At 38.7% G+C, this 21,018-nt stretch overlaps 1 protein-coding gene across 4 annotated transcripts in view; it reads right to left on the minus strand.

Annotated features, from left to right (window-relative positions):
• LOC149544918 (folylpolyglutamate synthase-like) overlaps positions 1-21,018 on the minus strand; it is a 186,898-nt gene that overhangs the window by 101,592 nt on the left and 64,288 nt on the right. For all 4 annotated transcript variants that reach the window (XR_016355077.1, XM_089795462.1, XM_089795463.1 and 1 more), the window contains exon 4: positions 19,005-19,114. Coding sequence is in view for 3 of the 4 variants with exons in the window: in XM_089795462.1 (XP_089651588.1) it covers positions 19,005-19,114 (110 nt within the window). In the remaining variant the exon portion in view is untranslated. The remainder of the gene's footprint in view (positions 1-19,004; positions 19,115-21,018) is intronic.

Below are 21,018 nucleotides of genomic sequence, written 5' to 3' on the forward strand. Positions count from 1 at the left end.
GATACATATTTGGGGTTTCCATTAACTATTAAAGAGGTAAGTAATCACTTTTGGAATATTATTCTGGAAAAGATGCAAAAGAAGTTGATTGGGTGGAAAGGAAAACTTTAAGTGGTGTGGGTAAGCTTCAACTTCCTCTCCCTATTCAAAATCTCTCAGGCAATGGCTGAGAAATTGGAGAAAATCCAAAGAAACTTCCTTTGGTTGGGGGGGGAAGAACAGGCTGAGTTTGGTGAGTTAGGATACTATGTGTAAACCAAAAAAACTAAGGTGGTTTAGGTATAAGAAAGATTACTGACTTAAACAATGCTCTCCTTACTAAGATTGGTTGAAAATTGGTGAAGGATGAAGCCAACTGGTGTAAGATACTCAAAGCTCAGTACGTGGGGAACTTGAATTATATTCATTGTATCTGGAGAAATGACCTTCCTGTGGGGTCCAGGATATGGGGTAACATTTTAAAAAATAGAAGTCTGCTAAGGGAAGAAGTGAGGTGGTTGATCGATGAGGGTAGCCAAGCTAATCTCTAGGAGGATACTTGGTTAATAAACAAAGCTCTGGTCAAAATGAAGTTTGGTATCCTTAGAGAGCATCTCAAGCTGCAAGCGTGAAGTAAGGTGATGGATTTCATTGGGCCAAGTAGGAGGTGGAAGAAGTTACAACTGCACCAAGGTTATGTTGATGTAGTCTGGCGGAGGAATTGGAGGAGCTCCTCAAAGGTTACAAAATTCTAGGGGTGGCTCGGGATGACACCTTCTTTGGAAGGCAACCTCGTTTGGGGATTTTTCTGTCGGTTCTGCTTATAGGATGATTTTTGAAAAAGATTTGAAGCCTAATTGCTAGCGAAAAATCTGGTTCAATCATCTAATTCCGAAGGTCAATATTTTTTGGTGGGTCACTATGCATGGGAAGATCCTAACCATAGATAACCTAAGGAAAAGGGGATTCCAATTACCCAACAGATGTTGTTTGTGTAAAGGTGAGGAAGAAAGTATTCCCCATCTGTTCTTGGAGTGTAGCTTTGCTATTAACATCTGGGGCAGGTTGTTTTAGAAGTTGGAGATGGTTTGGGTTTTCCATAAGGGGATTGATCAATTCGCTATGAATTAGCAATGCCTGTTCCTCCACCCACTCCTTATCCAAATGTGGAAGGTGATCCCCCTGCATGTCTGCTGGGGCAATTGGAAGGAGAGAAATAATAGGGTCTTCAGAAATGAAGAAACAAGTGAGGAGGTTGTAACTAAGTTGATCTTCAAGCTGATTATGGAGAATACGTAGAACTGCAAGTGGCGGAAACCGTATGTTCCTCCCACTATGACAAAACAAAGGATTGTCAAATGGTGAAATCTTGAACAAGGTTTCATGGAGGTTGATAATTCCAAACAACTTGCAAGAGTAAAGACAAGATGGCACCCCCCTAAGGAGAGTTGGGTTAAACTTAACTTTGATGAAGCAGCGAGAAGGGAGGGTTCGGTAGGAGGGGGTAAGAAAAAGATTGTAATGGTAGAATGTTGTTGGCCTATGTTGGTAATCTAGGAAAAGTCTTGAATAATGTAGCGGAGGCTATAGCCCTCCTTTGGGGCTTGAAAATGGTTATAGGTGTGGGATGGGAGAAAGTAGAGATTGAAGGAGACTCGAAGATTGTTGTTGAAACAATAAAAGGCAACATGAAAGATGGTTGGGCAATCAAAAGGGTGATAGAAGAAATCTAGCATTTATTAACTATCCTGAAAAGGTATGATTTGCAACATATTTATCGGGAGGGCAACGCGGCAACTGACACGATGGCGGTGCTGAGTCTGAGAGTGCATGGATTTTGATGGAGAGAAATTGGAGTGTTACCAAATTTGGTAAGACTTTTAGTGAATAAAGATAATATCCCATGATTGGTTGTACTAAGAAAGATTTTATGGCTTTTAGTGACAACTCAGTGCTGAGTCAATTGATGGGCTGGTTCACTATGGATAGATGGCAAGGACTGAAGGAAAGGGTACTTTCAATAATAAATTTGCATGGTTCGAAAGTGAAACCAAATCAAAGTACAATTTGAGTGTATTTTTTATAATTTTCTTTATCATTACTTCGCACTGGACGCCGAATAACAATTCAAATTTAAAAAGGCTTCGGCGTCTTGGAAATGATGAAAAAGAGTGGTATTGGGATAAAGGCAGTTGGCACATGATAACAAATCAGAGAAGTGAAACCGGTTTTCATGACAGTAAAGGCCTTTATGAGTACTTAGTGCAACTTATTTTTTGGCATAAGTGTGACTATGTTTTTTAAAATTTTACTCTGGTCTAGAACTTTGAAAGGAGTGAGAATTGTGGTGAAGGTTGGTATAATGGGGGGAGATCTGTTGCATATTTAACCTTCGATGATCAAGGATAGTGCATGTAAAACACTAACCTAGTATATGCTTAAGGAAGGGGAATTGGTTCCGTTTATGGAGGCGCTAAATGGGTTTGATGAGAGTTGTTCCCAACAATTTGTCAATTCCTAGGATGAATGAAAGGTGACGGTTAATGGTATCTTTGGCAATGGGTCTTGCAATGAAAGAAAGGAAGTGGTAGAAGGTGACTAGGGTTGCAGACGAAGCTAGCCTAAATCGCTTTTTCCAGGAGGGCGAAGAACCCATTCGCCATCGTGGAGGGTTTTTGCATGAACAGCTCCCGGAGGCATGGAATGGAGTTTGTTTGGTGTTGATGAAATATTTGACTCTGGAAGGGAGGTATGGTGTTTGCTACTACTACCATTTTCCCCTCTTAAATTACTTCCGACATCATGATTATATTTCTATTCCTTTCTTCCTATTACATGAATTGGTTGATATTGCTTTCGATGTTAAGGAAAAGATGAAAAAGGGGTTAATTATACTATTCTCCACCAGGGGTTGATGTTACCAAATGGGTTCTTTACCAATTCCATCTGGCCTTGTTACCCCCTAAAATTGTGGAGGTAGATATCTCGGCTCTGCATAACTCCCGCCCCTACCACATCCCTCTGAGAATTACCGGCCCTGGACCCCATACCCCTCAACCTTCACCTAGTGGGTCCCCTCAGGAGAGGAAGATTTCCCCCTTGGTAATAAAGAAAAATAAGAGAAAGGGAAGGAGCTAGAGGACTTGGATGATGAAGTTAGAGGTGGGAGGCAAAGGTCTAGTAGAATTGTGAAATCTAATGCGAAAAGGAAGATGAGGTCCAATGTCTCGCACGAGGAGGGTTCGGATTCTAAAGAGACGGCCCATCCCAAACAAAGAGTGAAACAGAAGAGATTGAACTATGGCTTGGGGAATCAGAAGGTGGAAATTTCGGACTCTTTTATGTCTGGCTTGGGTGAGGTTAAAGGTAGCAAAGAGATGACCCACGTCTCAACTTCTATTACCATGGGTAGAGTGGACCTTACGCAAGACCAGTTCCCTGAAACTGTGGAAAGAGCCCCTTCCCCTACAACAGTGTCTTCTCTGGCTAGGGTGATACCTAAACAAAAGATTATTGCTAACCCCTCGATTTTGCAAGATAACGGCATGCACATGGTGGAGGGTAATCCAAGTGGTAAGCTAGAGGTTTTTGAGGAGACCCATAAATTGGAGGATAAAGATCTAAGAGAGAGGATGTAGCTTCCAGAGGAAAAGGTCGGACTTTTGTCTAAGTTCATCATTAAGGTGACACACGCAGTGGCCACTACAGTGCACCTACTGAAGGATAACCAGGAGGAGGACTTGACCCACGAGAACTCCAAAATGTTGTTTGATTTCCTAGCAAAAGATTGGGCCAACATCCTCCTTAAGGTAAGGATGAGAAAAAGCCCAATTAGGGCCTACTACTCTCTATTTTTATGTTTAATGGTTTGCTGGCTTTTCGACTTAGTCAGTTTAAAGGTTGTTCAGCCTTTATTTAAAAACTCTTTCACTTATGGTACTATTCCAGGCAATCTTAGTAGGATGCCTATAGACTTTATTATTATGCTCCTTCGTATTATGTTTTTGTTTTGATAAGTAGTTGTAGGGGGTAATTTTGTTTTGTTGGTAATCTAGTGGTTGTTGGCCAGTTTGTCTTTTGTATGGGCAAACCCCCTTGTTTTGGCTACTTTATTATTCAAATACATTTAAATTAAATTAAATTGACATGTGCTTAATAAATCACTTTAAGTTATCAAAAGTGGACATTTAACATTATTACAATAATAGATAAGACGTCTATTATTAGTTAATGGTTATCTATTGTAAATATTTAGTTAGCTTTAGTTAGCTTTCGTTTTTTTAGTTTTATTTGTTAGAATAGAATATTTCTATTCTTTCCACTTTATTCTTTTGAATAAATTGACCTCTTGGTCTCTGTTAATGAGAAGGAAGTATTTACCAATTACCTCGTAATATGGTATCAAAGCATCTTTTCTTTTCTGAAATTATCAGAGCCAATTTTCGAAATTATTATGTGAACCTTGCTTCCTAATCTAAAAACCTTGAGATTTTCAAAATAGTTTTTTGTCTGAGATTTTTGAAACTCGCGGATTTTTTCTGGCAGACCTGCGGATATTTTTCTGGGCGTTTTTTTTGAAATTGCGGAATTCTTTTCCTGGTGTTTTTTTTTGAGATTTCCGGCCTGCAAGCATCCTTCCTCCATTGGCGACCTTGTCTCCTCATGCAATCGCGTCACATGCCAGCGCAAATCTGAACAAATGTATGTAGAAAACGACGCGATTTTCTGGACCCGCAAAACGCCTGCAGAAAACAATTATTTCGAACGTCAAAGATCACTGTTGAAGCATTCACGACCCTCTTTGCCAGCATATCTTCCTTTTTCGGGTGTTCATTTATCCAAATCTGTCATTTTTTCCTGCAAATCCGACCTTCAAATCCGCCGACTAGGGTTTTGCTCAAAACCCTAATTTTTTGGGTCGAAAAAATGTTTTGTTTGCAAATTCTTGGTGGGTTTTTCGAGAGCTCAATTGGGTTGTCGTCCGTTTTTTTTGGGTGCCTCAATTTTTGTGCCTCGATTTTCGAGCCAACGGATCCAAAAAACGACAGCAGATTCCTTCTGGATTTTTCAAGCTCTCTTCTGGGTGCTTGGAAGCAGCGCATCATCGCAATCTTCGAATATCGAAACACCGATCAACTTGTTCTGGGTGTTAGGCAGCGTCCGACTTCTCCAAGTCTTGATCAAGATACATGGTATCTGAATAATCGAGAGGCAGTAATGCTTCTCAAACTATCCGTAGCTGATGACCAACTTTCTCAGATTCCATCCGGCAAGACAGCTGCCGAAATCTGGACACATCTAAAAGGTCTTCATGAGACTTCCGACAAGAGCAAAGCCTTCTTTCTGAAAAACACTCTGTTTTCTATTGTCATGGATGAGCGCACTTCGCTCCAGGCACACCTGAATCGGATTCAGGAAATCCGTGATTAGTTACTTGCCATCGGTCGCAAGATGGAGAAAGAGGATATTGTGGTAATCACTCTTCAGAGTTTACCAAAATCTTATGAGCATTTTATCGAGACTCTCAACATCACATCTACCGGTGTTGATCTAAAGTTCACTGATCTCTGCACCCTGCTGCTTCAGCAAGATCGGTGGAAACAACAGTTTGGTAGCAGCTCCAGTTCCACCTCCACTGAGCAAGCCTTTGCTGCGAAATCCTTTCAGAAGGATAAGGGCAAGTTTCAGCAACCATCTCAGTAAAAGTCTTCTGCTCCAGCATTCGATGGTACCAAAAAGAAGAACATTCAATGCAACTACTGTCACAAGTTTGGTCATATGAAGGTTGAATGTCGGAAACGCTTAGCTGCCCAGTCTAAGCAATTAGGTTCGCAACCCAAAGCAAACAGTGCAGAGCACACTGAGCAAGCGGAATCTGCCTTTTACGCCTTCATGGCTAAAAGACCCGCAGATCATGTGAAGTCATCTGCCTGGTACATTAATTCAGGTGCCTCTCGACATTTCACTCACCGCAGAGACTAGTTTACTGACTACCAGCCTTATTCAGATTTTGTTATTTTTGGTGGTGGAGAAGAGTACACGGTTGTTGGTAAAGGCAACATTCAAATTCAGTTTGTTGGGAGGAATCTCATATTCCTTGATGTGTACTACGTTCCAGGGATGGAACTAAATCTACTCTCGGTCAGTCAATTGCTGCGACATTCTCCACACTTGGCAGTCACCTTCAGTTCACATCAGTGCACCATCACTGATCGGGCAACTAAGTCTACTGTTGCAGTTGGTCTTGAGGATCATGGTCTTTTCAGACTTACTGATTTTGGTGATTCTCAGGACTTAGCTATGGCTGCTCGGCAATCTTCCATCAGCACAATTTGGCATCAGCGATATGGGCACTTAAATGTGCATTATCTCTCACAACTTGCTAGGGATGAGCTTGTTCTTGGTTTGCCAAAAATTCAAACTCAACACCTTGGAGTTTGTGACGCATGTCAGGCTGGGAAGCAACATCGCACACCTTTCCCCAGTGGCGATTCTTGGCGAGCTTCTCAAGTACTTCAGCTTGTTCATGCTAATATCTACGGCCCTATGGCCACTCCTTCTGTTCTTGGGTACAGGTATTTTTTTGTTGTTTGTAGATGATTTCAGTAGAAAAATGTGGGTGTATTTTCTTAAAAAGAAATCCGATGCATTTACTATATTTCAGAAGTTTAAACCCTTAGTTGAAAAAGAGTCTGGGAAATCTATTATTACTCTTATATCAGACAATGGGGGGGAATTTTGTTCTAATGTTTTCTCCAGCTTCTTGGATACACATGGCATCCAACGCCAATTCACCACACCCGACACGCCACAACAGAACAGTGTAGTTGAACGTCAGAACAGGACAATCACCGAGATGGCTCGTTCCATGCTCGAACACAGACATGTTCCGAAGCGTTTTTGGGCAGAAACAGTTAACACTGCAGTTTATCTGTTGAACCGGTCACCCACAGTGGCGGTCAAAGGTAAAACTCCGGAAGAGGCCTGGTCAGGTCGCAAGCCCAGAATCAGTCACCTGAAGGTTTTTGGCTCTCTTGCTTTTGTTTGGATCCCTGATGCTTCACGCACCAAGTTGGATGCCAAGAGTCAGAAACTGATGCTTGCTGGATATAGCAGTCTTCACAAAGCCTACCGCCTTATTGATGTTGAGACATCTCGTCTCATATACAGCCGCGATGTAGTCTTTGATGAGCAGCGAGGACCATTCATGCCTATTTCTCCTGTTCCTGATTCAGCAGACCAGCCTATGCAGGTTCATGATTTGGGAGTTCGGCTTCCATTAGGTCCACCTGATGGGAGGGCTCCAGTAGCTCCTGCAGCTCCAATCATGCCAGTGATACCTGTACAGACACCTCCGGCTTCTCCTACAGGATCACCTCATTTTGAAGATGCTTCACCTGAGTTTGATCCAGATTCTTCTAATGAGGATCCTGCTGATCAAGCATCTCCTAGTACTACTGTTGGTCATTCTCCTCTCCGGCCTAAGTGGTGGGCTAAGACACTTGCTGATCTTCATGATGATGAGCTCATTGATGGGAGAACTACTCGAAAAAAGAGCAAAACTTCAGATTCTGTTAACTTTGCTCTTATGGCCAACATTCACAGTGTGTTTGAACCTCAAACATATTCCGAGGCTAAAGGAATTCCAGAGTGGGAACAGGCCATGCAATCTGAACACCAGAGCCTGCTGAAGAACAACACTTGGGTCCTTTCTGATCTTCCCCAGGGAAGAAACCCATTAGCTGCAAATGGGTCTACAAAATCAAATACAAATCAGATGGTACTTTGGATAAGTACAAAGCTCGTTTAGTGGCAAAGGGCTTTTCTCAACGTCAAGGCATTGATTATGAGGAGACCTTTGCTCCTACTACAAAGATCAGCACCATCAGATTAGTCCTAGCCATGGCAACATAGTTTGGCTGGAAGGTCCATCAGATGGACGTAAAGAGTGCTTTCCTGAATGGTGATCTCCATGAAGATGACGCAGCCTCCTGGTTTCAAGGTTGCTGGTAAAGACCATCAGGTTCTCAGATTGGTAAAAGCTCTCTATGGTTTGAAGCAGGCCCCTCAGGCATGGTACATCAAGATTGATACGTACCTCAATGATCAAGGCTTCAAGAGGAGTTTTTCAGACTCAAATATGTACATCAAGACTACTGACAATGACATCATCCTTCTGGTTATCTATGTGGATGATCTGATCATCACTGGCAGTTTGGCATCTTTGATTTAGGGAATCAAACAACACTTATGCCAGTCTTTTGATATGACTGACCTTGGGCTCATGCATTATTGCTTAGGTGTTGAAGTTTGGCAACAGTCTTCTGATATATTCATCTCTCAGTCCAAATATGTCAGGGCCTTGTTAGACAAATTCCAAATGCAGGATTGCAAACCTGCATCTACACCTGTGGAGAAAGGTCTCAAGTTATCAGCCAAGTCTGATTCTCCTTCCGTTGATGATACTATGTATAGGCAACTAGTAGGCAGCCTCATCTACCTATCTGATACTAGGCCTGATATCAGCTTCGCAGTCAGCTATATTTCACGCTTTATGACAGCTCCTAAGGCTGATCATTGGATGACAGCAAAGCGTGTGCTTCGTTATGTGAAGGGCACTTCTGATTATGGACTTCTGTATTCTCGGAGTTCTAATCCTAAACTCAGTGGGTTCACAGATTCAGATTGGGCAGGCTCTGTTGATGATAAAAAGTCAACATCTGGCTATGTGTTCAGTTTGGGATCTGGTGCAATCACATGGACCAGCAAGAAGCAGCAGGCAGTTTCTCTCTCTTCTACAGAGGCTGAATACAGAGGGACTGTTAAGGCAGGATGTGAAGCTGTCTGGCTTCGTCGGATGCTTGGGGATATGCAAATGTCACCAGCAGGACCGACTACTCTATTTGTTGATAACGAAGGCGTTATCAAGTTAGCACGGAATCCAGTCTTCCATGAACGAACCAAGCATGTGGATGTTCATTGTCATTACATACGACAGCTGGTTGAAGACAGGACTATAGATCTGCAGTATGTTCCTACCATAGATCAGACTGCAGACATTCTCACCAAGCCTCTTGGTTCTGATAAGTTTGTCAAATTCAAAGGACAGCTTGGTGTGTTAGATAGATTAACCATTAAGGGAGGGTATTACAATAATAGATAAGACATCTATTATTAGTTAATGGTTATCTATTGTAAATATTTAGTTAGCTTTAGTTAGCTTTCGTTTTTTTAGTTTTATTTGTTAGAATAGAATATTTCTATTCTTTCCGCTTTATTCTTTTGTATAAATTGACCTCTTGGTCTCTGTTAATGAGAAGGAAGTATTTACCAATTACCTCGTAATAAACATGACATTACATGTAAAATCTATCAAAAGTGGACATTTTACATGTCACTGCATATAAAGTTCAACTTAAAAGCATAGGTTCATCAAAAGTGGACCTTTTTGGTGCCATTGCATATAAACTCACTTGAAATATGCAATGACATCAAAAAGGTGAGTTTAATAACTTAAACATGCTATTGAATCTAAAATGTGAGCTTTTCACTTAAAATGTGCAATGCTTTCCTAAAAGGTGAAATTTGCATCATGAGGAGTTTTTGAAACATGCAATCCATCCCAAAAGGTGCGATTTTCACCTTATGCATATTTTCAAAAATGCATTGCCTCTTAAAAGGTGCAATTTGCACTAAAGCTCATGGATCTGCTCTCAAGAAACCCGTCTTTGGATAAACACATGCAAAGAGCCTCCAAGAACCCAATTTTGAAGATTGTGGGAGATTTACTTCATGGTTTTTCACGAAATCTTCTCTACTAGGGTCGTTTTTGCTTAGCCAGGGGTTTTCAAGCAATAGAAATCAATTTATCTTGTTAAAAAACGTTTTTCCAAGCTCTACCTAAGGGCACATTTTTGGTAAAATCTTCAAATAAATCCATTTTTAGCTCACGTTTTTGCCCAAGGATGAATCGATTTGGCTTTTAAAGTGTTTTATATTGCATTGTAACCCATGTTCTGGTGTTCAACAACCAAAACGCTTTTGTTACATGACTTGGAGAAACACGTTTTTGGTCAAAAACGTCCCATGTGCATGCAACCATAAAAACGTTGGATATTAGAGCAATATTAGGGCACATTTTTTGCATCTCTCACTAAAATGCCTCATTTGCTGCCTTCTCCAATTCGAATTTGCAATGTTTGAAAGATTCAAAGTGTTTTTGAAGAAATTTTCAACACTAGAGCATTTCCCTCCATCATTTTTGGCATTTAATCTTCATGTAAGTGGACATTTTCTTTCTTGCTTATTAAATTTGTGCTTATCTTACTAATTTTATGCGCATTATTGCTTGATGATTGCCACTTGTTGAATTAATACCATGGAAGGTGCATTTTTCCTTTAAAAATGAAAGAAATGGTTCATTTTCATGTTTTTGGTTTTTCCTCAATCACCAAATTCAAAATTGTATGTTGAGATGCTTTGCATATTGACATGTTTGAGTCATTTACCAAAGGTATGTTTTTCTTTTGAAGTTTTTGAGTTTTGTGAGCTTGCTTTCCGGTTTTCTCCACTTTGAAGAAGTTACAAGTTCTTTCCCCAGAACTTGTTCTTGTTTCACTTCATGTGAAAACATCATCATATTCCATTTTCATCCTTCATGTCACAACACTTCGCATCTCATTCATGAAATGTGATTACATTTTTTCCATCTCATTCACCATCTGCACGTGCATGTAATCACATTTTCCACTTCCATTTTCACTCATCTCACTTTCTGTATCCACTTGCACGACACGATTACACGAAAAGCCTTACGTGTAATTGCATCTCAAAACCCTGATTTTGACTTAAAGTCACTTTTTGAATAGTCAAAAATGTCATATACATGTTTTCCCATGCACTTTGACTTCACCTTTTCATCTAAAACGGCTATAAGGTTCATTTTCCCTCAAACTTCATTTCATTTTCGCCTCTCCATATGCACTCACACCTCCATGAGAAAATTCAAGCTTGTCAATTTTCCACATCTTTCCATGCTTCGCATCTCATCTCTTATCCGCACTTATATGTAAAGTGCATCCTCCATCTACACTTGCATCTCATCTCACTTTTCATCCCCCATTGCATGTTGCATTTACATGTAATTATTTTTTATGCAATAATGCTTTGAAAATCCTAAGTCACGTTTTGGAAATCAGCGATCTTCATTTGCACACATTCCCATGCATTTCACCTTTATACATATTCATTTTCTTTCTTTTCATTTTTCATTTTCGACCTTCATAATACTTCATTCCACATTCCATCATTTTTCATTTTCGACCTTCATAATACTTCATTCCACATTCCATTTCCATTCATATTTCATCTCCATTCACAATATGCATATGATCTCTCCTTTGAAATCATCTCATTGGAACTCCTAAGTTTCAAATCCGCATTTGAACCTTTGTTGCTAATCGAGAATCAACTTGTATGGCGATTTCCTTTGATGATATGTTTATGTTTTGGGATTTTTGTGTTGCAGCGCAAGTGCAAGAGATGCCCTCACCATCCAAGTCAAAGGGCAAAATGAATTATCAATTTGACAAAGAGTTAGCTGATGCAGCTCCCTCATCCGTCATATCTATTCTAGACAACGTGCTGGACACGTGGACGTAGCTGATTTCTACTAAGAGTGCAGAATCCTGATAGTCACAAGATGAAGCGTATCAAAAGAAGTTACAATCACTTGGTGTCTACATTTCCTATGGCTGCCATGGAGCCTATTCCTTTTTAAATGCTCCAAACATTTTAGTCCAAAATCTAAAACAATCAAGGATGCTAAAGACAGGGTTGTGATTAGTCTTGATTCGGAGGTCATTGAACAAATCTTCAAGGTGCCACATCTTGTAGAATGTGTAGATCTAACCAAAGAGTCATCTTTGGAACTTCAGAATGAGAATAAGGTAGATTACCAGAAATATGTTAATCAACATTGGTTGGATAACAAAAGAAGTAACTTCTCAAGATGGCCAAAGATCGTTCATAGGTCAAATTTCAAGCAAGAATACAAGGATCTCGTCATTCTACTAAGCAGAGTTTGCGGTCTTACAAATTCCACTGATTTTGAGCCATGGGTATACAAGTTTATTCTCCAAATCATGAAAAACAAAGAACATATCTTTTGGGGGGAGTTGATTAGCACTGCACTCTGTCAACAGTTGCTCAATGTAGGGACTTCGGTGCCTTTTTACATGAACTTATATCTTGTCAACATTGCTGCTGCCATGGGATCTTTCTCTAGTCTTTCAACCAAAGGAGATCGTCTTCAGGTTCCAATTTGGGATTACTATGACCAAATCACTCAAGCAAATAGTAAGTTTCACTGCAGAAGGGTCCAAGATGCTTTCTTTGGACATTTTCAATGCTTGTTTGACAAGCAAATATCAATAAAACGAGTATCAGATGAAGCCTAGGAAAAGGTAAATGAATATAGTTGTATCTTCATTCAATTTCCCACATTTACATACTTGAGAATTGAATACTTTAAGGGAGAAAGTATACCTTAACTAGGTATGCTACTGATCAAATCATCCTAATAAAGCTAGCTCGACAACTCATGGAAGTGTAGTGTGATCAGCATATTTTGCCTAGGCCCGGTTCCGATATCACTTCAGCCAAACCCTTGGCAATTGGCAACTATTCGATCAACTCTGTGCACAAAGCAAAGAATATGGAAGTAGAATTGTAGTTGATTACTCTGAAGAAGTTCAAAGCTCAATTTGACTTTGATTATCGAAAAATGAATTCTCAAATGAAAAGGGCATTCACACATGTTCATCGCATCAAGGATATCTGGATTGATATGAGAACGGAGTTGGATATAATGAAGATGGACTACTACAGATTAACCTTGCAGCAAATAATCGATCTTAACATGTTGGAAATCCCTTTAGATTTCCAAGTCGAAGATGACGGCAACATCCTTAATACGGAATTTCATCAAGCATGTTTTGATAAGAAGTGTCATTTTACTATCCAATGGCAGCAAAAAGAAGGAATATCTATCCTGGATAGATTTCAATCTATTTTGGCAAACACCAACAAATGGCTAAAAATCAAAAGCCTAAAAAGAGTTAATCCTAAGTTGGGTTTGGATTGTGGAAGATTTGGCCCTCCGGGAAGGAAGTCACAGCTGGAAATAACTGGGAAAGATGGTGCTTCCTCTTTTGGTGTGAAGAGTTCCCTCAAATTTAAGTTAAAAGGGCGAAAAAGGATCTAAGTTATCTCAAATCTCTAAACCAATTCAATAAGCAAAGGAAGAATCAGACGAGGAATTGGAAACAGAATCAAACAAAGAATATGAGGACGAAGAAGAGGATGTCATAATCATATCTCTCCCTAAGCCTGCACAAACTCATGCACCATCTATGCATGAAGCACCTCTTTTGGATGAGGTAGATGATGATGTGGATTCATTCTCCACTGTTTTCACAACTTCCATTCCAATTTCAAAAGTCAAGACAATGGCTATTCCTACTTCTTATGTCATTCCTCTCGTCATGACAAATGAACAATATGAGCATTTGGGTAGCATGTTCGAGGACTTTCCGACTCTTACAAGTGGTCAAGTTTCCCAACCTGATACATCTTTGACGGGTTTTAAGCTTTTCCAGACAGAATCATCTCATCATGCTCCTATGAATTCAGTTGTGCAAACTGAATCTTGTTCAGTCACAACGGAGATACAATCAGGATCAATGCCAATGGTCTCCACTGTACTTGCTTCCACAGAAGAAAGTTTCAACTTGTCTACATGATTGAGTAAGATCACAACAAAGAGAAGAAAAGTGATTGTACCCCTGGACAATCTCCTTGTGAAGAAAACTAAGTCTAAATCTTTGAAAGATTAGATTGTTTCAAGGATCTTAGTTGATTCAGATAAGACTAAGTTTCTAGAAGTTGTTGAGCCACTAGTGGACAAGCCTGTTGAAGAACTTGCCCGTTCTGATTACAAGTTCACTAAGGTGGAAATCGGGAAATGGTCACATTTGAGTTGTTTGCAAGATGCTCAAGATGCATTAGCAAATGTATCTGAAAGCAATCATAAATTGTGGGAGAAGAAGAATTAACTGTAAAAAGAGGTTACTCATTTGAACAAGGTCATCCGGAAACAATCCTCTCAGAGTGTAGTTGTTATGTCTCAAACATCCAAGGAAAGAAAGCTGATTGAAGTCATCAAGTCTTGGATAGAAGAAGTCATCTCTAAAGGAGTCCAAACCATTACAAAGACATTTGCAGGTCTTAGACGTGTTAGAGAGATGAATGAATAGAGCAAAACTTGATTTCCTCTTTTGTTCGAGATGTAGATGATCTAAAGGAGATTCTTAGTGATTGGAATGAAATTGCCAAACTCGATCTAGATGCCATGGTTTCATGTAATGTTTTGCCGTAATGTGAGATGTTCTTCAAATATCAAGGACTCATAGGTTACAGAGAAGAAACATCGAGAAAGATGATTACAAAGTTGCAAGCAGCCCTTGGAGATTGCCAAGCAATGGAAACAAGTGTTATTTGTGATTTTTAACAAATGGGATGTCAAGTTCTTGATGAACGTGGTAATCTAATTACAAGTGAAAGAGCAAGTTCAAAATATACAATCAGGATCAATGTTGATTTAGATTCTGAAGACTTTGGTTCTTACACAATGAACAAGTTTGTACTATATAAATCTTCAACAAAGCACTCCTTAGATTCCTTGGCAGTAATTCAAATGTTATACAATTAGCATAGGCAGATGTAGTCAGGATTGAGGCCATATCAAAGACAATGGAGATTTTTGATCTTCCTACAGTGCGTGATGTTATCATCAAATGCAAGGCACTAAAGAACAATCTTTAGAGGTTGTCATTTTGTTTTTGTTTTTCTGTTTGTAGTAGAGAAAATGCATTACACGAAAAAGATGTAATTACATGTAATGCGAATTGCATGTATATGAAAAGGTGTAATGCGAATTGCATGTGCAGTTGCATGTAATCCAATATTTTCTCTTTTAGTTAGACTAGGTCAAAGTTGGTTGAGTTGCTCCCACTTTTTCCTCCACCTTTTTCTCAACTCCTATGTCAATATAAAGGAGTGCCCGCTCATTGCAAAAATCATCTTTTTTATCTTTATCTTTATGCAAGAAAGCTCTGAAGAAATTGTGCCAGTAGAACTTTGTTTGTGTAGCACTATTTTGAGAGAAAAGTGAATACAAAGGAGCACTTGAGACTTAACTTTGATTAAGTGAGATTGTTACTTGTGTGAATTATAAGCTTTGTCTATAATTTGTCTAAGATAACTTTGATTCACGTTATCTTGTGTTCTTGGTAATTGAATATAAAAGAAATAAGCAATTGGAGTCGGAGCTTTGACTCAGAGCAATTGTGGAGATAGATAGCTAAAAGCTTTGTCTATAGCTTATGTTTCTTTCTTAATTCACAAAGTAGTAAGATATTTTAACTTTTGGAAGTCTTTGTGCCCCATTAGTAAAGCTTTTCCATATAGAAGTACGACCGGACTTAGAGCCAAACTGGTATGCTTTAAACTAGCCTTTGAGTTAGTGTTAGTTTATCGGTATCATCATTTCCAACTTTTGATAAAGTGTAGTTAGAGATTTCACCCTGCCCATTACTTGCTCCACTTGCTCCACAAGTAAGTGGATTCTTTCTTGAAAGTTAAGAAGATAGAATATTGGTAGCACCCCTTTCATAAAATCTCTCGACTTATTGCTTACCTTGAGTTGATCCAAGGAACAGTGAGAAGGGGGAGCCTTCCCTTAAGGTAGGAAAGACTTTGTCTCACATGTTGTGGCTGGTCATCCTATTTTGCGACTGGATTTTTACCCAAAACTATCAGTTGCAAAATATCCACCTGACAAACATTAAATAAGAATAAGTCTTTCATTATAAATGATTCATTAATAACTTGTTATACAAACTCCATTTATTTGTCCAATCAACTACTAATGCAAACTAACCACCTGTGCCTCCACTTCACTGCTAAAAATAGCAATCACTCCAAAATTGACTTACTGAAAATAGCAAGTCTTCCACAGAGACCCTCAAATCAAACTATTAGTTCATGAGGGTCGTAATGATGAACTGCCCAACCCTGGCTACAGGGACTTTCTAAAATGGGGACATTACAATGAGTGTATGGGGGTTGAAACCTTTGACCCAACCCTTAAAGGGTTTTATCAATGCATCCATGAACAGTATGAAAAGTCTCCTCGCAAAAAAATGTCGGTGACCAACACTGAGAGCCTCTGAAATTCTGTGATTTTGTCCACCAGTCTGGTCTATCTCAACTGTGCCAACTCTTTGAAGTTGAGTTCCGGATCCATCCCATCAATGTAATCAATCTCTCCATGAAACCTGGCATTTCTACTGGGTGAGTGGAGCAAGGCTTGGACAGCACTAGAACTTCATAGCTGTGCCTGATTTGAGGAATACAAAGGGCATCCTACACATATCATACTCTAGCATGGGAATTATCTTTGCCATGTTCAATACCTGATGTCATCAACTTCCAATTCTTCGCTTACATTTTCTGCTATACATTTACCTTACCACTGCTGAATGGTGGTACTGTGTATAGAAAAAAGCTATATTCAGACCTGTGCATATGTACATATACACATATATATGAAGCATCTATTTCTGCTGCAATAAATAAAGGTCAGATATTTTGTTCACTGAATCTATAGCTCAGTATCTTTACATGAAGTCTCTAAAGATCTGAATGAAAACATTGTTCCCTGATCTCATCAGAATTCAGATTGTAACTACTTACCCATATTTATTGCTGCAATATTGATGCTAGGTAAACTATAATTGTGTGGATGCAAATCTGTTTATGTTCATTACACCCTTCATGATAAGATGGCCAGAATTTCATATCATATCTCTGCAACTCAACATTCAGAAAATATATCAAAAACACACAAACAGAAACCAAAAATGTTTACCCTCTGAAAACAAAAATGGGAAAACTTGGGTGGATCTTGGACGGATCTTACAAATAGACATGTGAGATGGCATCTTTCACAACTTCTGCTTCAAAATGTTCCTCCTCAACACCATGGTTGGGTTTCTTCCCAATGTTGCAGACCAATTTCAATCAATATAGATCCACTATTGTCAAACCACCTCTCCAATGACAAGGATAAATTCATTCTCTATGCCTTTTCACTACTATAAGGGTTACTTCAGCCTTGGCTGTTATGTGTGAACCTAGTGAGAATATCCTTCCCATGCCTTGTCATGGGACCCCACAAAGAGAATTATCAGACCTTGTGTCAGCCCTTTTACACTCAGTGATGAGAACAATAGCGACTTCACCATTTCTAGCCCAGACAATGATTATTATATTCTTAGTTCTCCTTTGTGACTACACTTTGCCCGTTGGGATTCTTACCCTTTCTATAGCTTATTTGTATCAATTCCTTAACCACTTGTTTGGTGCTCCCTTATTGTCATGTATCGTTTATATTTGTTATTCTCCTTAGTGGGACTTCTAATTCTATTTTATACTACTATTCTCTTGAGCCCCATCGACCTAATTTTGGTCATCCATGGACATATATATGATTTATTTGTCTAATTGATTTGTAAATCCAATGGAAGGTTGACAACACAACAATTGTAGAAATTTACAAAGAGGACAATCCTGGAACCCACTGTCAACAACTTCTAGTCTCCCATTGGAGAGATCAATCTGTAGAAGACCAGGTAGGCAACAAATATAATTCTGTCATCCACACATGACATATCCAAGGAGCTAAAAGGTGAATCTAATCCCAGTAAATCATCGGTTGAAAAAGGTCCAACTGGAAACAAACCAAAAGATTCAGTCGCAATGTGCCTACAGATATTGAATAACGTTTATTGCCTAGCAAGAAAAGTGTTGAATGGACAATAGGCGATGGCCCCAGGACTGTAACAAGGACAGGTAAGCAGACAATAGAAGAAAAATAAGACTCAATAATGCAGGAGGATTTTATGAGGAACAATGAAAGAAACAGATGTGGACGATGGATGAGAGACAGAGAAATATAGAGGCATGTTCAAGAAAAATGATTACCATTCACCTCCCTTTGGCAAAAGAGCATAGCCAATCAAACCAGTTTGCGATCCAGATGAGAAAAAAAAAACACAGATTTCTGGCTTATAAATTGAAAACAAAAGTACTTGGATTATAGCAGAAACATCAGATAAACATCAGATTAAATTAGACAATATCAGATAAACTAATTAATGTCACAAGAATCTCAGGCAATATGTTGGAAACACTTAGGAAAGACATGGTCTAATAGTTGTCCACAGTATATTCTTAAATGTTTTTTGCAGAGATCTGCTTCTATGTTCACAACTAACAAGACCTTTGAACCATAGTTTGCAAACTCTCCAAGTACTCTCAGAGTTGCCGAGTACTCTCAAGTTTTTTTGCTGGGCGAATACTCTCAAGTTTAACTCTCGCGTATTTATAGATGTTAAAAAACATAGGTAAACATGTTGATGCGTGGAAAACATTGGATTAGATGCATTTTTCACATCATTTTAGTGCTATAAAAATATACATTTTCTCTATTGAAATTTCAATTACTAATTTAATACATTTTACAATTGTATTCTACAAAAATATATATGTTTCTTTAAGAGATTTTAAATTTTAGTACTTTCTGAGTTGCCGAGTTTTCCCCGAGTTTTTGTTAAGAATATGTCAAGTTTTTCCTGAGTTGAAAATTTTGGGCTTGCCGAGTACTTTCTGAGTCCGAGTCTGCAAACTATGCTTTGAACCTTGAAGATTGATAATAGGAGATATTTGCAAAATGGAAAGATTATTTAATACAATAAGGGCTTAGGTGGCAATACAGGATAATCAAAGCATATATAGAAGATAAAAAGATCAATCACAATATCTACAACTGAGACCTGTTTCCACAAAATATTGTAACAATGAGAGCCATTATAAAATATTTCTACTGTTATTTCAAGACTAACCCATTTAGCCGAAATCGTTCACAAATATCAATAAGATGAGGAGATGTAAAAAGCCCTGTACGATAGCCACATGCCCGTAAGATGCTTTCTGTAAATGCGCATGTCGATCCCTGGAACCAAATAAATTTCATCAGCTATTATATAGGATACAAGTTCAAATTGATATCACATTTGCATACAGAATTCAAATAGCAACCAATATTTTGTATAGCATAACTAAGAATACAAGAATACAATACCTTTTGTATGCATTAAGTACAAAAGAGCTTCTCATTATTGAATGTGGCTATTGTTTAAGAAAATACTATTTTCATTCACAATCACCAAAGAAAAACTGAAACGTTGCATACAAGAGAGGGACACAAATCCATAAGCATTGTAGATATTTGCATTTTATTTAAAATTCAGAGATATTTTAATATTTGCACAAATTTCAATCTTCTTCCCAACATTCTGAAACATCCCGGCTGCAAGTCTGATGCGATTGCTGGTGTTTAATATAATTCTTTGACAGTGAAAAGAGGTAATGTTTGGTATTTTGTTGTTTTTCCTATATTCAGATTTTGGTGTTTTTGATTGGTTTTCTGAATTTTTTGTTTTGTATTTTTTAAAGAATGATATACCAAGCAATTACCAAGATTCTAAACAAAATTTACAACTCAAATTAATATATAGCAACTTTAAAAACAAATATCTTCATTTATTGCCAAAAAGTAGCATAGGCATTGGTACCAGGCCAAGGGAATAAAGTATCTGTGCTGGAATAAGTAATAAACACTATAATCTGAACAGGCGCCTGATATGGAAGCATGTTAGGTGGTGATATGGCATTGGCCGCTAATTGTGGACACTTAGAGAATGGCACTGGCTGCTGCCCATGCAATCTCTGTGAAGGGTGTTAGAATGCAATACAACCACCAAACTGCTCCAATCTGCTATGAACTGCACTACTAATCTGAAAACCATGTATTTCTTACCAAATTTCTTGCCGCCACTGCTATGAGAGGTCATGTGATCAACGTTAGACTCCCAGGTGACATTTCTTGTTCTCAATTCTCCAGATATGTTTGCACTAAAGCTGAACCTATTTCCATAAAGCGTGGGTGTGGAATTAAACTCGCTGACAGCAAGCAGTGATTGAAATTCTTCCTTCATCTGCAAATTGTACACTCCCAGGAGCAATTGGGGGTTGTGTCCCACTCTCCGGACCCAAGAGATTGCATTCTCAGGCCTTGAGGTCTGCTGAAAATACCTTCTTCCAGATACACGTCATTTCTCTGAAAGATTTCCTAGTTTATGTCATCCAAATGAAGTGCACGTTTGCTTTAATTTCTTCCGACGCAACTTTGCCGCCCAATATCTCCAGTTCAACTAGGACTTAATTAAAACTATTTCTCCATGTAAGCTCCATTCGCAGCAAGATTAATTTTTAAAAAAGATTGAACCTCCTCCAAAGTCCAAAGAAAATAATAAAATGGTTTAATATGATGCCTTTCCAAACTTGCGATCACCAAGTTTCCCATTCATTAAATAGTTGGCTTTAAACTTTATTTTGGCAATATTGAGGCATTCAGGCCTTTATTTAAAATTCCACAACTTATAAGTTGTGTGCTAGGGAATGTGCCCATAGCCCTTTATTGTAGTTTATTTATTAAAGTGAATTTAAAGTGTTCACTTAGCATAATTACTTAATAAAGTTAATATACTATTCGTTTATATTTAATTATTCAAAACCCACTTAGAAATTTATTTGTTTCCTTATTAATTAATAGAGAAATAGATCGGGACTCAGGATTGGCTCCCAGAGCCCCCTTAGTAAGTTCCCTATCTATCTTGTTGGCCTATGCAAACTCCATTAATATGCCAAGCTCCTGAAAGCTGCCAGATAGAGGGGACATGCTAGTCCTCCCCTCCCAAATTTGCTTTCCCATTGGCAACTACAATGTTGGGTGCTCTAAAAAGGATTCACCATCCCGGGTAGCATCCTCTATAGGAAAATCTTTCCAGTGCATCA

This window comes from Cupressus sempervirens, chromosome 8, assembly GCF_028749045.1.
Source record: "Cupressus sempervirens isolate cs-2001-9-10 chromosome 8, ASM2874904v1, whole genome shotgun sequence".
In the NCBI taxonomy this organism is placed as follows: domain Eukaryota; kingdom Viridiplantae; phylum Streptophyta; class Pinopsida; order Cupressales; family Cupressaceae; genus Cupressus; species Cupressus sempervirens.